The sequence below is a fragment of the Entamoeba invadens genome (genome assembly GCF_000330505.1).
Source record: "Entamoeba invadens IP1 unplaced genomic scaffold scaff_1105074726103, whole genome shotgun sequence".
Lineage (NCBI taxonomy): Eukaryota > Evosea > Mastigamoebida > Endamoebidae > Entamoeba > Entamoeba invadens.
Genome location: NW_004443767.1, coordinates 442,240 through 455,838, shown reverse-complemented (window position 1 = coordinate 455,838; position 13,599 = coordinate 442,240). Strand labels below are relative to the sequence as shown.

Sequence of the window (13,599 nt, the reverse complement as noted above, 5' to 3'; positions counted from 1 at the left end):
AAGTCTTTTAAAAGAGTTAAGAAGAACGTTTTGGAACCATAATTTAGCCGTCGCCCTCATAATTGGTTAATAGTATTTGATATCATAATATTATCAAAATAAGATGATTTCATTGATGAAAAGATAATGTACTATTAAATATAATATTTATATTATATATATAGTTATTAGTTGAAAATTAAAGTTAGTGATTGGTGTGATTGTTTATTTTCAAGAAAATCTTTCCCAGTCAATGAACCATTGTGATGGGTTTTAACATTCACAAAACGACATTGAAATTTTTTTGACCACATAAAACTAAACACAGTGGTTATTTTAATTATTGTGTGAATAGATTAAAAAAATTATTAATAACATTAACAAAATATTATAATTTTGGAACTTTGTTTGAAAAAAATAATATTATTATATTATGATTATTCTAATTATTATATTATTATCTGAATTACTCATCCAAAACATAATCGAACAACAACCAGGCGCTTCCAAAATAATTATTGCCGAAAATGTGGTATTATAACGTACGAATTTATAAGAGAAAATGAACATTTTGGTTATTAAATGGTGACGTGGGTAATTAGGATTGTGATTTTGGAAACCTCTGGCAACAACATTTATTCTCTAAATTCATAGTAAAATCAAATTAATTTTAACTAATAGAACTGATATACTATTTCTATAACATTTTATTATTTTTTAATTACCAACAACAACAATCACAATGATTTATCTTGAAGATAATTAAACTTTTATCTATGTTTTGGGTTAACACATATCAGAAATAAATATTAAATATTATATACTTTTTAATATCATTTATATACACATGAGACTATAATTTAAAAGTTTTTTAAATGCTTTTTATTATTATTTTATTATTATTTCATTAAAAAAGTCTAAATAAAGCAGGTTTGATTATTATTAGTCTTTTAATTAATTTTGTAGTTATTATTAGCTTTAGTTATTTAGAAATCATTAAACTAAAAAATAAGTTTAGTAATAGGAAAAATAAACGAGTTAAATAATACAATGAAATAGTATTAACATTTTGAAAAAAGACCAAACTAACATATATTTATAATAAAAAGTACTGCATTGAAATAGAACATCTCCATTCCAATGAATTGCTTTCCTTTTTTTTGAAAAAAAAACTTAAAAGAGCATTACGTGTGGTAGATGGAATTGTTCAACGAGCCCGATTTGACTCTGCTCGATGTTTTTATGTTATGGAAGACAACAACAATTCCTCGCGCTATAAACAAACCGGACAACACTGAGTACTTTTTTTGGAAAGAAGTTCTATGTATGACTAACGAGTACAACGAATACCTCACTCGAAAAGTCTTAACTGCACTTCATAATGAGTGGCTTTCATACTCCGAAGACTATAACTCAGTCAACACGGAACCTCAACCGAAGCAGAAACGTCGGAACAGTTTAGTTGATGACAAGAATGAATATAGTCCACCAGAGACTCCAATGCTTTCTGGCAGTTTTTCTATTCAACGGTCACGTATTAAGTCACACTCCTTAGGAAAACAAGACGAAGAAAGGGTAGTTCTATCTGCTCAACATATTCAACCCAAAGATAATAGAGAAACGCCAAGTCAAGTACAACCAGAATTAACATTGAAAATTACTAAGAAAATTGGTGTGTTAAAGAGCGTCGAAAGCTCTGTGAAGGTGACCCCGAAAAGCACTGTATTTGAGAAACAAATGAATGAAGTCAAAAATTTAATTCCAGTTTCAATATCAGCAGATCAGTTCAGTCGATCGTTTGTCAATCCTAAGAATGACACTACTGAGTCCGACAACAACGAGTTATTAGTCTTCTCTTCTCTTACACATTCGTTGACACCTTCGGCTTTCCAGACAACTTCAAGACCAAAAATGCCTTCGAAGAACTCCATAAAGAGTAAAAGCTCCGAGTCAATCACTTTCTCCTTCGACTCCGAGTTGGTTGCTCGCGGCGAAATCGCGTTACGAGAGAGGAAGAAAATATTCAAACCAACGTTATCAAAAACACCACAAAAAGTGTATTTACATGGCTCACCGCGAGATACAGAGAGTTCTGACACCGAGTGGAAACTCATTGAAACGAGAATTCAAAGAAAGGTGAAGCGCTTTGAGATCCAAGTCAATGGTCGCGATGTGCGGAGTGAGGACTTAGTGGAAAGGTACTTGAGAGGGAAGTTACAAATGATTAAGAGCGAAGGTGGTGGACTACGGTTTGAAGTCAATTCGAGGTGTGAAGCGGTGTCGATAGGAAGTTTGTCGGAGGCATTACAACACAATTGGATTGACCGATTTGTGGAGAAACAAGAGGAGTACTTCCAGGATATGACGATATTAATGCGCATCTATCTGAACGCGTTGAGGCCTTTTTGTGATTATAGGAGCTGTGGCCCATTAGCCATTTCTGCGATGAAATCGTTGGACAAGAACGTCCCTCCGCTCATAGTATTGGAGCGACGTGTGATGCGAATTTTCACGAAGCGCAAAAACGTCGAAGATGTTGTTGAGTGTATTGGGTGGTACGGGAAAGAGTTTTTGTGTTACGAGTTTTACGCAGAGAAGATGCAAGGGATGCGCGAGCTCCTCGACTTGTCGATGAAAAAGGAGGTTGTTGAAGCCATTGAATATAACAAGAAGGAAGTTGAGAACAAAGGAATCAAAGTTAAGGATTTTGAGGAGATACTGGAAGAGCCAATGAAACATATTGGTCGAATTGGGTTTGTCATCATGCGACTGCTCCTGTCAATGCAACACCCTCCGCAGAGTGTGATCAAGGCGGCTTCAAATTATATAAAGGTAATAAGTGTAAGTGGGTGTAAATCACTGAAGAAATTGAATCACCTCACTGGTATGGATTTGAAAGCAGACAACCGAGAGGTAGTCTTCTTCGGAGGACTCAAAATCACATCGCGCGAGTTTCGTGGGAAAGACTGGGTTGAGTGTTTCTTGTTCAACGACATCCTTGTCATCGCCAAAATTGATGTGACGGAGAAGTACCGTTGTGAGAAGAGTACATTACTCAAATTTGAAAATGCGCCGTATGGAGAAGAACCGGAGTTATTGGAGAAGTACTACTGTAAAGTTGAGTATACTTGCAGTGTGAAGACCTTGAAAATCTGTAGCGACAAAGGATATTCGTTCACTATGAATTCGATGGTTTGTGTTTGTTTCAATATGGAGCAAAAGAAGTTGTGGACCACGGCATTCAGAAGGGTTCAACCGTTATTTATGATGTAATTTGTATATTGTTTTATTGATTCAAATTGAGTTCCTGTTGCAAATTGCATATCCAAAAGATTGATCACACTTTTGGCCATCAGCTTTTGAGACTCTATTTAACCCTTGACTATCACTAATAGTAATATATAATTCTATTAATCAATTAAATAGATTCCAAAAATCATTAACGAACCACACAAAAGATTCTGCTGATACTATCAGAAATAGTTTATTACTAGTTATGTATTTAATAAAGTATAGTAAAATGACCAAACCTAAATATACCATTGTGAAAAAGACACACAACAATTGAAATGCAATAGTGTGTGACGTGTCCGATAAAAGTGGGAACTAGAAAATATACTATAAGTATAGTAGTTAGATAGTAAACGAGAGGGCCCAAAAATGAAACGGCCCACGAAATAGTAATCAACAATAAGAAAAGAATTAATAAAAGAACTAGAACTTTAAATAGAGGATTTGCAGAAGGCCAAGAATAATTGGAAGGCGAGGCGTTTCTGGCAGAAGGTTATCAGGCTTCCTCTTACCTTCGACAAAAAGGGAACTGTGAACCACAAAGTTGGAGATGACTGAGGAGGGACAACAAAAAGGGTTGTTGAATGACACGTTGCCACAAGACGAAGTTGAGTATAAAGATGACCCGACTGGATCGAATGGGATATTTGGGACGATGTTTAATTTAGCGAACACCATCATCGGCAGTGGCACTTTAGCGATTCCATTGGCTTTCCAATTTTCTGGGTATGTAGGTGGCCCTGTCTTGTTATTAGTAGCGTGGTTTTTGTCTGCATTTGCGATGTATTTGCTGACATATGTCTGTGTGAAAACGCACATGTGGACATATAAAGAAATCTCCGAGAAGATTGGTGGGAAGTGGTTGTCCTATTTAGTCCAGATCTCTATTTTTTGTTATACGACTGGGACATGTATTGCTTACCCCATTTTCTTGGGCGGGTTTATGCCACATATCTTCTCTACGTTTGCGCCACGCACGATATTAGTCGATCGACACTTTGATATCATGATCATTGGGTTTTGTGTAGTGTACCCCTTGTCTATGTTCAAGAATTTGAGTGCTTTGAAGTACGCATCTTTGCTCTGTTTGGTGTGTGTGATTTACACGACCATCACTACTATTATAGAGACCTTCACAACTTATTTTGACAACTTTGAAAACAACCCCCCAGTATGGTTCAATGCAGATATACAGTTTTTGAGAGGATTTCCATATATGACGTGTGCGTTCACTGCACATTATAACGTCTTGCGATTTTATTCTGAATTGAAAGGGCGAAGTATCAAGAAGATGAACTTGATAGTATTGGTCTCAACTTTTGTAAGCTTTTTGGTTTACTTACTCATCGGGTTGTTTGGGTACTTCTCTTTGAATCCAAATTTGACGGGAAACATTTTGGTCGATTACCCTACTAGTGATATCCCAATGTTTATCGCCTGCATTTCGTTCTGTTTGGTCATGTCACTGTCATTCCCATTGGTCCACCACGCACAAAGAGATATCTTCGACAAGTTGGTCTTTGCTGGATGGGAAGATTCACAAGTCAGAAGAGTCTCCCTCTCACTCATTTTGATTTCTGTTTGTATGTTCTTGGCTGCCGCTGTCGAGCAGATTTCAACCGTGTTGGCTTACAATGGATCCATCTTCGGGTCACTTGTTGTTTACATCTTCCCCTCCGTCTTTGCTTTCAAAGTCGCTAAAGGACCATTAAAGTGGATATCTTTAGGAATTTTCATTATTGGAATTATTATGGGTGGAATTGGTCTTGGGATTACTATAGCCAATCAGTTCAATGCCTTCGACTAACATACGTTGCCAAGACATTTACAGTTTTTAATTAATACAGTTATTGTTGTTGTTGGCTTAAAACATCAAATTAACAACTTAATAGTTTAGTTATTTGTAATTTTATAGAAACTTTCAATAAATAGGATTGAGTGTGTTTTTATCAACAGTTAAATATAATTTTTATTGAATTATATATAATATCGTTATTTGAACTTGATTTAACTTAATTAAGTCGATTTGATATCATTTTTTGTATTGGGATTAATCAAATAATTAGAAAATACTACTAAAATTCTATTATTACTAGTATCACTTTTAATGTATTTTTCATTTCTGTGGCGAAACAAGAAAAATGAACATCACAAAAAGCATTTAAAAAACAGAAACGATTATACTTCCGTTTTTTCAACAAAATTCAACTTTTAGATTGTTATATACAAAGAAACAAATAGAGTCAAAAACCATTAAAACAGTCATTAAATGACTAAGATATCCAAGTCAAACGAATTATAAAGAATGAATCAGTTCACAAAATAGCTTTTGTGTCAGAGTTTTGATTCAGAAAAGGTCTCCAAGATATGATGCTCTCTCGTGGGTGTATAGCGATCACTTCGCAACTTTGACTTCTGTAAGTTTTGGCTGGGATTGCGCAGGTTCTTCTTCGCTTTCGCTTGTTGAAGTTGTTGATGACGAAAGTACTTTTGCAAGTCGTTGGTAGTTAACTTGAATGTCTTTCACCTCTTTGTGTTTAATTTGTTGCGCACTTTGTTGCGAAACCGACGACGCTGGTGACATTTCTGTGCTTTTCAACGGTTCTTCCACCTTTTTTGGTCTGAATCTGTAAAACAAGTAAATTGCAAGGATGACAAACAGAATGACAACAATTGCAACACAAATGGCAATCCAACCCACAAAATCGATTTGGGAACACGATGTGTTGTAGCATATGGATGGAGACAAATCGCACTCAATGCCAGTAATGCATTTTTTGTATAAGTCACAGCACTGGCACGTTTTGTGTATCGACTTTCCGCCCACAAACTGGCCTGGGGTCGAGCTGTCGGCCAAGCACTTTTTAAGCTCTGTCTGGCACGTCGAACATTGTATCTCGTTTGTCTTGTTCACTGTTTGTCCGGGGACGGAAAATAACATGAGTGATAAAAAAATTATTAAGGGCATTGCTTCAGTTCTGGGAGTGAAGGGGTTGACTTCGAAGTTCTCAGTTGCCACTTTTTTTCAAATTTCATTATTTTTGCCCCTTTAATATCCCACCATTCCATCACTGACATTTTTTTTGATTAACTACATTTTTATAATAAATTTTCTATTTTTTAATTATTTCACATTAATGAATAAATGGTTTTTACTAATAATAAAACAAATTATAAAATAGTAATAATATTAATTAATAAATTATTAAAATAACATAAAAAAATTTTTGGTTGATACAATCAAAAAACAATTATAAATGAAATGTTATACAAAACATTTTTCGATAATGAAACCCAAAATATTGTTCGAATCAGTTGTGACTGAAAAGCAATTTACAAACTTTAAAATATCCAGTTTACTCATGAAAAGGCAATGTATGATCGGAGTCAACTTGAAAAGTGTTCCTACCATTAATGGGATCCCTTATCCTATATACGACATGTTAGACGTTTTAAGCCACGACTGGTCTTTTATACTAAGAGAAGGTATTTTTAGAGTACCTGGTAACTATGCTGTGATAAAACAAGTCACAGATTTTTATGAAAGAGGAGAAACAGTCGATTTGTCACAACTTAATGTCGATGTGGTGGCATCTCTTTTGAAAAATTATTTAAAGCTCATTCCAAATAAGTTAATATCAGATGATGAAAGAGATATGTTTGATGCAACAATTCGTTTGTCTGTATATAATTTATTTTATATTTGAATAAAATATCAATGAATATATATATATATTGATATATTATAACTAATAAGTAATTATTAGAAATCGATAAATCTTACAATGATATTATATTAATGAATATGATTAATGCAGTCTCTTTTCTCAAACTGTTTGTTATTATAAATGTTATTATAAATGTTATTTAAATAACAAGAACTGAATTAATAATAAACACTAGAACTAATTACTTGACTTTAAAACATGTGATTTTCCATCTAAGACTTGTTTCACAATATTCAAGACAAAACTTAATGGATGTGTCTAACTTGGCGACAGTTTTTGCGCCAGCGATGTTTTCTTTGTCGCTTCAAGAATTAATGAATAAGGACAATTATGCTGTCAAAACAATAGTCTTTTTCATAGAGAACTATGATAAGATATTTATTAGCAATGTCCACAAAACAGTAAGCGCTTATATGGAACCAACAGAGTATCAACTTCCTCGCACTAAAAACCCCCAAACGCCACGTCCAAAAGAAACACCCCATGTAACTGTATAACATTTTCATTCTTTTTTTTGTTATTTATTTCTTATAATGCAAAGAAAACAATAGAACTTGAAAATTCTATATTATTTGGTGAATGATGATTTTAGTGTTATTTTTGAGTGTGCTGGTTGTTGGACAATTTCCGGAGTGTCGCGGAACCGTTTGCAAAAAGCTTTTTGAGGAAGTCAAAGCGAAAATAGCGGAATATAACCAACAATACACGGCGTTGGAGGAAGAGGGGAGAGCTTATATGGTTCAGTACGACAACGAAAAGTCGGACCTTCAACTGGTCCGCGATGCACAAGCGCGACAAAAAATACGAGAGATGACACAACAGTTAATGTCAAAGTACAAGGAATTACCTGCTAAAAAGAACCAAATTCTTAAAGAAGTTGTAAGAGCACTAAGACCATTAACTCCTGCTTTACAGGGACAACTTTTAAGAAACACTGGACTCTTCTATAAATTCGCACCAGAGTATAACTCAGACGTCGCCCGTTATATCAAAATATTCAATAACCTCCAACAAATCAACCCACAACAAGCAAAAGAAGAACAACTCGAACAACAAAAGGAGGAACAAATGGCGAAACAAGCGTTGCACGGAAAACAGAATGAAGAAGCTTGATAGATATTAAGTAAAGTCCAGTTTTGTTTCTACCTATTTTTAATAGGACTTTATAGTTAATTTGTTCACATTTTGTTATACAAACAATTCTCAAAATAACTTAGAGTTTAAATAATCTTTTTTTTGTGTGCATAAAATACCAAAATACAAGTTAGAGAAAAAGAACGAGCGCGAAACACAATGAAAGTGCGAGAGGATATGACGTGTTTGGGTTGCGAGTGTTCTGTGTTGGAGTGCGAATACAATGACCAGTCTTGGAACATGAATACCCAACTCCACATGAACCACAGTATTGTTCACACCCTGCAGTGAAGTTGAAGTAATTTGTGTATGTTGTTGCACTGTCTCTGAGTGTCGAATTGCCAACAGTACACCCACGACCTTTACAATCAAACGATTCCGTCGTGCACGATACCATCTTTGTCGCATCACGTGCACGTGAGACTGCTGTTGTTATCTTCATCACCGTTTCACTTGGAACATCAAAATCAAATGCTATTCCATTGTCTACTTCTTATTCTTTTCATTAATTACAATAATTATTATATTAATAATAATAATTAATAATAATTAATAATAAACAAACAATAACCTTTTTCTGATTGGTTGAGAGAGACTTTTGCAGTGATGACAAAAAGACCCCCACTTTCTGTTGTTTCGGTGTTGAATTTGAGTCTGTAGCTGACTTCGTGAACAAAATATGTTGAATTTGTTGTGTTGTCGAAAGCTGAGGCAAGGCGGACATTTTTGAGAATGCATTTTTGCGAGCAATTAGCAACAAACACAAATTGTTTGAAATGGCGAGTGAATTGGAAGAGTGTTGGATACACAAAAGACACACCACTGTGTGTGGTGTTGAGTGTTAGTTGTGCGTACTTCAAGTTCTTTATTTCCGCGTCTGTGTAGTCCACATAGAAATTTGAATTGATAGGTGGGGTGAGATGCAATGCGGCTATTTTGTATCTGAAAGGTGCTGACACAAAGGAGTAGTTTGTTGTTGTTGAGAAAGCAATCAGTTGTGGCAGAAATTCGCACGTCTTGTTTTCAAGTGGTGGGGTGTATCGAGACAACGCAACGTACGTGTTTCTCGGTGTTGTTGTGACTGCACTGAAGCAGGTGCGCTGCCCTTCAAATGAAGTCACACACACCTTCTCTATCGTTCTGTTTTCTGCTGTTTGCAGCGTGAAATAGCCATCACCATCAATGTCCGATGATACAGTCCCGTTGCTGATCGACACAACACGCTCATTTGTGTTGTACACAACTAATTTGGTGTGTGTTGAGTTTGTGGCAAGCACTGTCAACACGGGAAATGTCGCGTAATTGCACGACGTGTACGACGCTGTTGCTTCCGTTGCTTTGAATGCCGTTCCTGATGACATCCGCTTGACACTTTCCTTGTTAAGAAATACAATGTACGACAACCGCCCCTCCGCATTCATCGCAGTCGCATACTGCTCGTCTACAGTGTAATACCCCGCTATCATACACTGCGTCGCTATCAACGATGGACCAACAAGTGACATGCAATGCCCACATCGCGAGATGTTCCGCCTCTCCGTGTGGATGTGCATCTGTGTCGAGTACACATAACACTCCGCTTTGACACGAACACCATAAACATTCTTCCTCAACTCACCCATCTCTTCATAACACTTGTGAAGGCTCACTACATCCGCAAATTCACCCATCGCTTCATGCTCAAACATCACATCTTCATCAATCACATACATCTGTGGTACACACGGCGTGTTTATTATCAACGCTCTCACAACCACTACAAAAATCAGAATATGAAATCGTAGGTACATATTGATTATTGTCCATTTTTTAAGTTTCACGGTTCCAAATAATTATAGTTTTATTATACCATAGTTAATCAGTCAAACAACAAATGTTATTTATTTATTACTAAAAAAACACTTATAATTAGTTTAGAAGAATGAACACAATTATTGTCACTGATAAATGTGATACATTCGAAAACACAATTCTGACCGACGAAGTTACTAAAAGTATCATGGGAGAGTTATTCGAGAAGTACAAAAAAGAGTGTATTGTTCTTGATTTAAAAGTAGACAACACAATTACACCAATTAACAGTTGCGTTGGTGGTATACCTTATTACCCAAAAGGATCGGTTTATCCTTACATAGATGGACATCCACTTGTGTTGTTATGTCAGATCAATTTCTCTGAAATGCCAAAACTCGTTAATTTTCCAACAAGTGGAATGCTCCAATTTTTTGTTGATCCCGAAGACCAGTACGACACTTCAAGGTTTAAGGTTCTTTACACTAAAGAAGTTTCTATTGCAAATCACCAACCACTTCCAGATGATGCAAAGATCGCAATGGAAAACAAAAACAAAGAAGTTCCGTATTTTGGTGTATTTAGAGTTCATGGCAAACTCGGCGAGACAGTTGCAATTCCATTAAACGAACGAGAAAATATTGTTAAAAAGCTTGCAATCAAATATTCTGCGAGTACATCAGCTATAGAATTTCAAATTGACACAACACAAGCATTCTTCAAGGCAGTTTCTAATTACGGAGGATGTCCTCATTACATCCAAATGGAAGAGAGCTTCCGTGATGATATTGGCAATAAAGATACTCTTTTATTACAATTGGCATCTGAAGAGTATTCTGAAAATGAAGAAAAATATCCCGATGGGAACGATACCAATAAAATGGAGTGGTGTGATAATGGTGTTGGGCTTTTCTTCATCAATCATGACAACTTGAAAAACTTAGACTTCTCTGATATATTTTATGGTATTGACACCGATTAATTATTAAATTCATTTATTCTTTTTTATAATAAATGTAATTATATCAATCAATAATATTTTTCGTCATTTCAATTCAAAAAACTTTCATTTAAAAGAATATCTTATTGAAAAGAATAATAGATTGGTGTATTTTACTTAGAATGATAGTTAAATTATAAGTCTACAATACCAAAATATTGATTATATATTTCAGATCAATAATTGGTGGTAAACCCATGATTTGGATTTTGCTTGTAAAAAGCAAATTTCGTTTACTGTTTTTTTTTTGTGTTGTAAAATACCTATTGATTTACACAATAATCTACCTTTTCAAATTCGTAAGTCGACAACTCAAATTAATTAAAGATCATTGGCATTTTTAACCGCCTTTTCTCACAATAATTCAAAAAAAGTTCGTAGTGCATTTTTGAAAAATATGAGTTCCATTTTCAAATCGTCGACCTTTTATTGAAATTGTTATTTAAAGAACGCCACGTCCCATTTTCAATGTAACTTCTCTTGAACTTACTTTCCAAGATTCGGAGCAAGTATTTATATAAAATAGTACCACGTGTCGCAATCTATAAATTATTTTCAGGGTAACTCATCACATCCAGATGTCAGACGCCAAGTACAGAATTCACTTCGAAGAGCTCGAGAAGTTCATGAAAGACGTTTTGATTGCCAAGGGCTGTGAAGAAGCCGTTGCTGCTAGATGTGCCAAGGTTCTTATTCAAGCCGATAAGCAAGGTATGGACACCCATGGTATCCAGAGACTCAAAACCGTTTACGTCGACAGAATTGATGCTGGTCAATTGTACACCAAGACTGGATTTGATGTTATTAGAGAAACTGATACGACTGCTGTAGTTGATGGACACAATGGTATGGGACACTCTGTTGCTATGCAAGCAATGCAATTGGCTATTGACAAAGCCAAGAAACACGGACTTGGAATGGTAGTTATTAAGAATGGTACTCACTATGGTATTGCTGGGTATTATCCACAAATGGCCTCACAACAAGGTATGATTGGATTCTCTGGCTGCAACGCGAGACCATCCGTCTGCCCATGCTGGTCCGTCGAACCAAAACTCGGAACCAACCCACTTGTCTTTTCATTCCCATCAGATGAGCCATTCCCATACTGCCTTGATTGTGCTACTTCTATTGTCCAGAGAGGAAAGATTGAAATGTATGCCAGAGAAGGAAAGAAATGCCAACCGGGATGGGTCTGTGACAGATCAGGAAAGGTCTTGACTGAAGCTCAACCAATGCTTGAAGCTTTCCAAAAGGGAACTGCTGCTTGCTATCCACTTGGTGGATATGGTGAAGAGATGGGAGGCCACAAGGGATACGGATATGCTGCTTTGGTTGAAATCTTGTCATCATGCTTGTCTGGTGCCAACTTCTTGTCAGGATGCTCCGGATTGAAGGACGGAAAGAAGGTCCCAATTGAACTTGGACAATATTTCATGGCTATCAACATTGAATGCTTCAGACCACTCAAGGAATTCGAAAAGCAAGTCGGAGACATCTGCAGAGAACTCAGAGCTGCTGCTAAAGCCCCAGGCGCTGAAAGAATCTGGACCCCAGGAGAGAAGGAATACTACACCATGCTCGACAGAAAGGAGAAGGGTGTATTCATCCCAGACGTAACTAGATCAGAGATGGAAACCCTTAGAAAGGATTGCAAGCTCGACACTAAATTCCCATGGGACAATTAATTCATTTTTTCTTTTTCTGTTTAAAAAAATAGTAACTATAAAATAGTTTCTTTATAATTTAATTATTAAATAATTAATATTATTTTTTATAGTTTATTAATAATTTTTAAACCATTTTCAAATTAGAGTTGGATAAACTTTATTTTACTATTACACGAATGAATTGGTCGCTTTCCATTTATGGGTCACAATATGAAAATGAAATAATTTCATAAACAAAAGTAAAATTTGAATAAGAATTAATTATTTAAAATTACCCACAACCTTTGAAGTTTCTCAGTTTTTATGTAGTGTCTTATTTTTGAAACTATATAATATAATAACTTTTATCAATGTATATACTATTATTGTTTTTTTCTTTTGAAAAAAAAACATGTATTCTATTGTTTTACTATATTCAACTATACTATATAATAGTTATTGTTTAATTTAAATTAACAATTAATAAACCAGATTAAATTATCCTAATCGCCCGTTTAAATACTAAACTTGAACGCCAATTATTCCGTCAAATGTCCAATCATTGTTTTGAATTAATTCAGCAATTCTTTGTTGTTCTTGTATGACTCGTGGAGGTAACTGCCTTATTACTCCTGGGAGAGAATAACATTCATTAATTAAATAAAAATGAACATCTCTTAATGGATACGCAAGAACATGATAGTTACATAAACAATGACAAATTGTAGTCAAATTGTTATATTTGTTTATACTCAACCAATGAGGTTCTCGCATTATTTTAAATAAACTAACTAATCTCCCAAACATGTTTTGCCACTATAATTCTAAGAGAAGATACTATGCTGTTGTGAATTTTTATTATACCATGAGTGATTTCATCATCAGTTGTGTCGAATTTATACATTCCAAATACATTTTCAATTGAACCATACGCAGAGTCAGCCAGTACAAATTCGTTATGCTGAGTCAACCACATTTTGAAATTTTTAAAAATTGTTGCATCGTGGAATGAAGCTGGTATACATGT

The 13,599-nt window shown here is 35.1% G+C and overlaps 8 protein-coding genes across 8 annotated transcripts; 6 read left to right on the top strand and 2 right to left on the bottom strand.

Annotated features, from left to right (window-relative positions):
• Nucleotides 1–1,176: 1,176 nt before the first annotated feature.
• Nucleotides 1,177–3,252, top strand: EIN_251090 (hypothetical protein; the record flags this gene model as incomplete). Its single annotated transcript, XM_004261688.1, has 1 exon — nucleotides 1,177–3,252. The coding sequence occupies one exon, from the start codon at nucleotides 1,177–1,179 to the stop codon at nucleotides 3,250–3,252; it is 2,076 nt and encodes a 691-aa protein (XP_004261736.1).
• A 568-nt stretch (nucleotides 3,253–3,820) lies between these two features.
• On the top strand, nucleotides 3,821–5,077 carry EIN_251080 (vacuolar amino acid transporter, putative; the record flags this gene model as incomplete). The annotated part of the gene is made up of 1 exon (XM_004261687.1): nucleotides 3,821–5,077. The coding sequence occupies one exon, from the start codon at nucleotides 3,821–3,823 to the stop codon at nucleotides 5,075–5,077; it is 1,257 nt and encodes a 418-aa protein (XP_004261735.1).
• A 588-nt stretch (nucleotides 5,078–5,665) lies between these two features.
• Nucleotides 5,666–6,238, bottom strand: EIN_251070 (hypothetical protein; the record flags this gene model as incomplete). The annotated part of the gene is made up of 1 exon (XM_004261686.1): nucleotides 5,666–6,238. The coding sequence occupies one exon, from the start codon at nucleotides 6,236–6,238 to the stop codon at nucleotides 5,666–5,668; it is 573 nt and encodes a 190-aa protein (XP_004261734.1).
• Nucleotides 6,239–6,632: 394 nt separating this feature from the next.
• Nucleotides 6,633–7,495, top strand: EIN_251060 (hypothetical protein; the record flags this gene model as incomplete). The annotated part of the gene is made up of 3 exons (XM_004261685.1): nucleotides 6,633–6,945; nucleotides 7,038–7,104; nucleotides 7,174–7,495. 3 exons carry the CDS (start codon nucleotides 6,633–6,635, stop codon nucleotides 7,493–7,495), a joined length of 702 nt encoding a protein of 233 aa, XP_004261733.1.
• Nucleotides 7,496–7,580: 85 nt separating this feature from the next.
• Nucleotides 7,581–8,111, top strand: EIN_251050 (hypothetical protein; the record flags this gene model as incomplete). Its single annotated transcript, XM_004261684.1, has 1 exon — nucleotides 7,581–8,111. One exon carries the CDS (start codon nucleotides 7,581–7,583, stop codon nucleotides 8,109–8,111), a length of 531 nt encoding a protein of 176 aa, XP_004261732.1.
• Nucleotides 8,112–8,262: 151 nt separating this feature from the next.
• EIN_251040 (hypothetical protein) lies at nucleotides 8,263–9,922 on the bottom strand (the record flags this gene model as incomplete). The annotated part of the gene is made up of 2 exons (XM_004261683.1): nucleotides 8,263–8,618; nucleotides 8,698–9,922. 2 exons carry the CDS (start codon nucleotides 9,920–9,922, stop codon nucleotides 8,263–8,265), a joined length of 1,581 nt encoding a protein of 526 aa, XP_004261731.1.
• A 131-nt stretch (nucleotides 9,923–10,053) lies between these two features.
• On the top strand, nucleotides 10,054–10,905 carry EIN_251030 (hypothetical protein; the record flags this gene model as incomplete). Its single annotated transcript, XM_004261682.1, has 1 exon — nucleotides 10,054–10,905. One exon carries the CDS (start codon nucleotides 10,054–10,056, stop codon nucleotides 10,903–10,905), a length of 852 nt encoding a protein of 283 aa, XP_004261730.1.
• Nucleotides 10,906–11,501: 596 nt separating this feature from the next.
• EIN_251020 (malate dehydrogenase, putative) lies at nucleotides 11,502–12,611 on the top strand (the record flags this gene model as incomplete). The annotated part of the gene is made up of 1 exon (XM_004261681.1): nucleotides 11,502–12,611. The coding sequence occupies one exon, from the start codon at nucleotides 11,502–11,504 to the stop codon at nucleotides 12,609–12,611; it is 1,110 nt and encodes a 369-aa protein (XP_004261729.1).
• Between the last annotated feature and the right edge of the window lie 988 nt (nucleotides 12,612–13,599).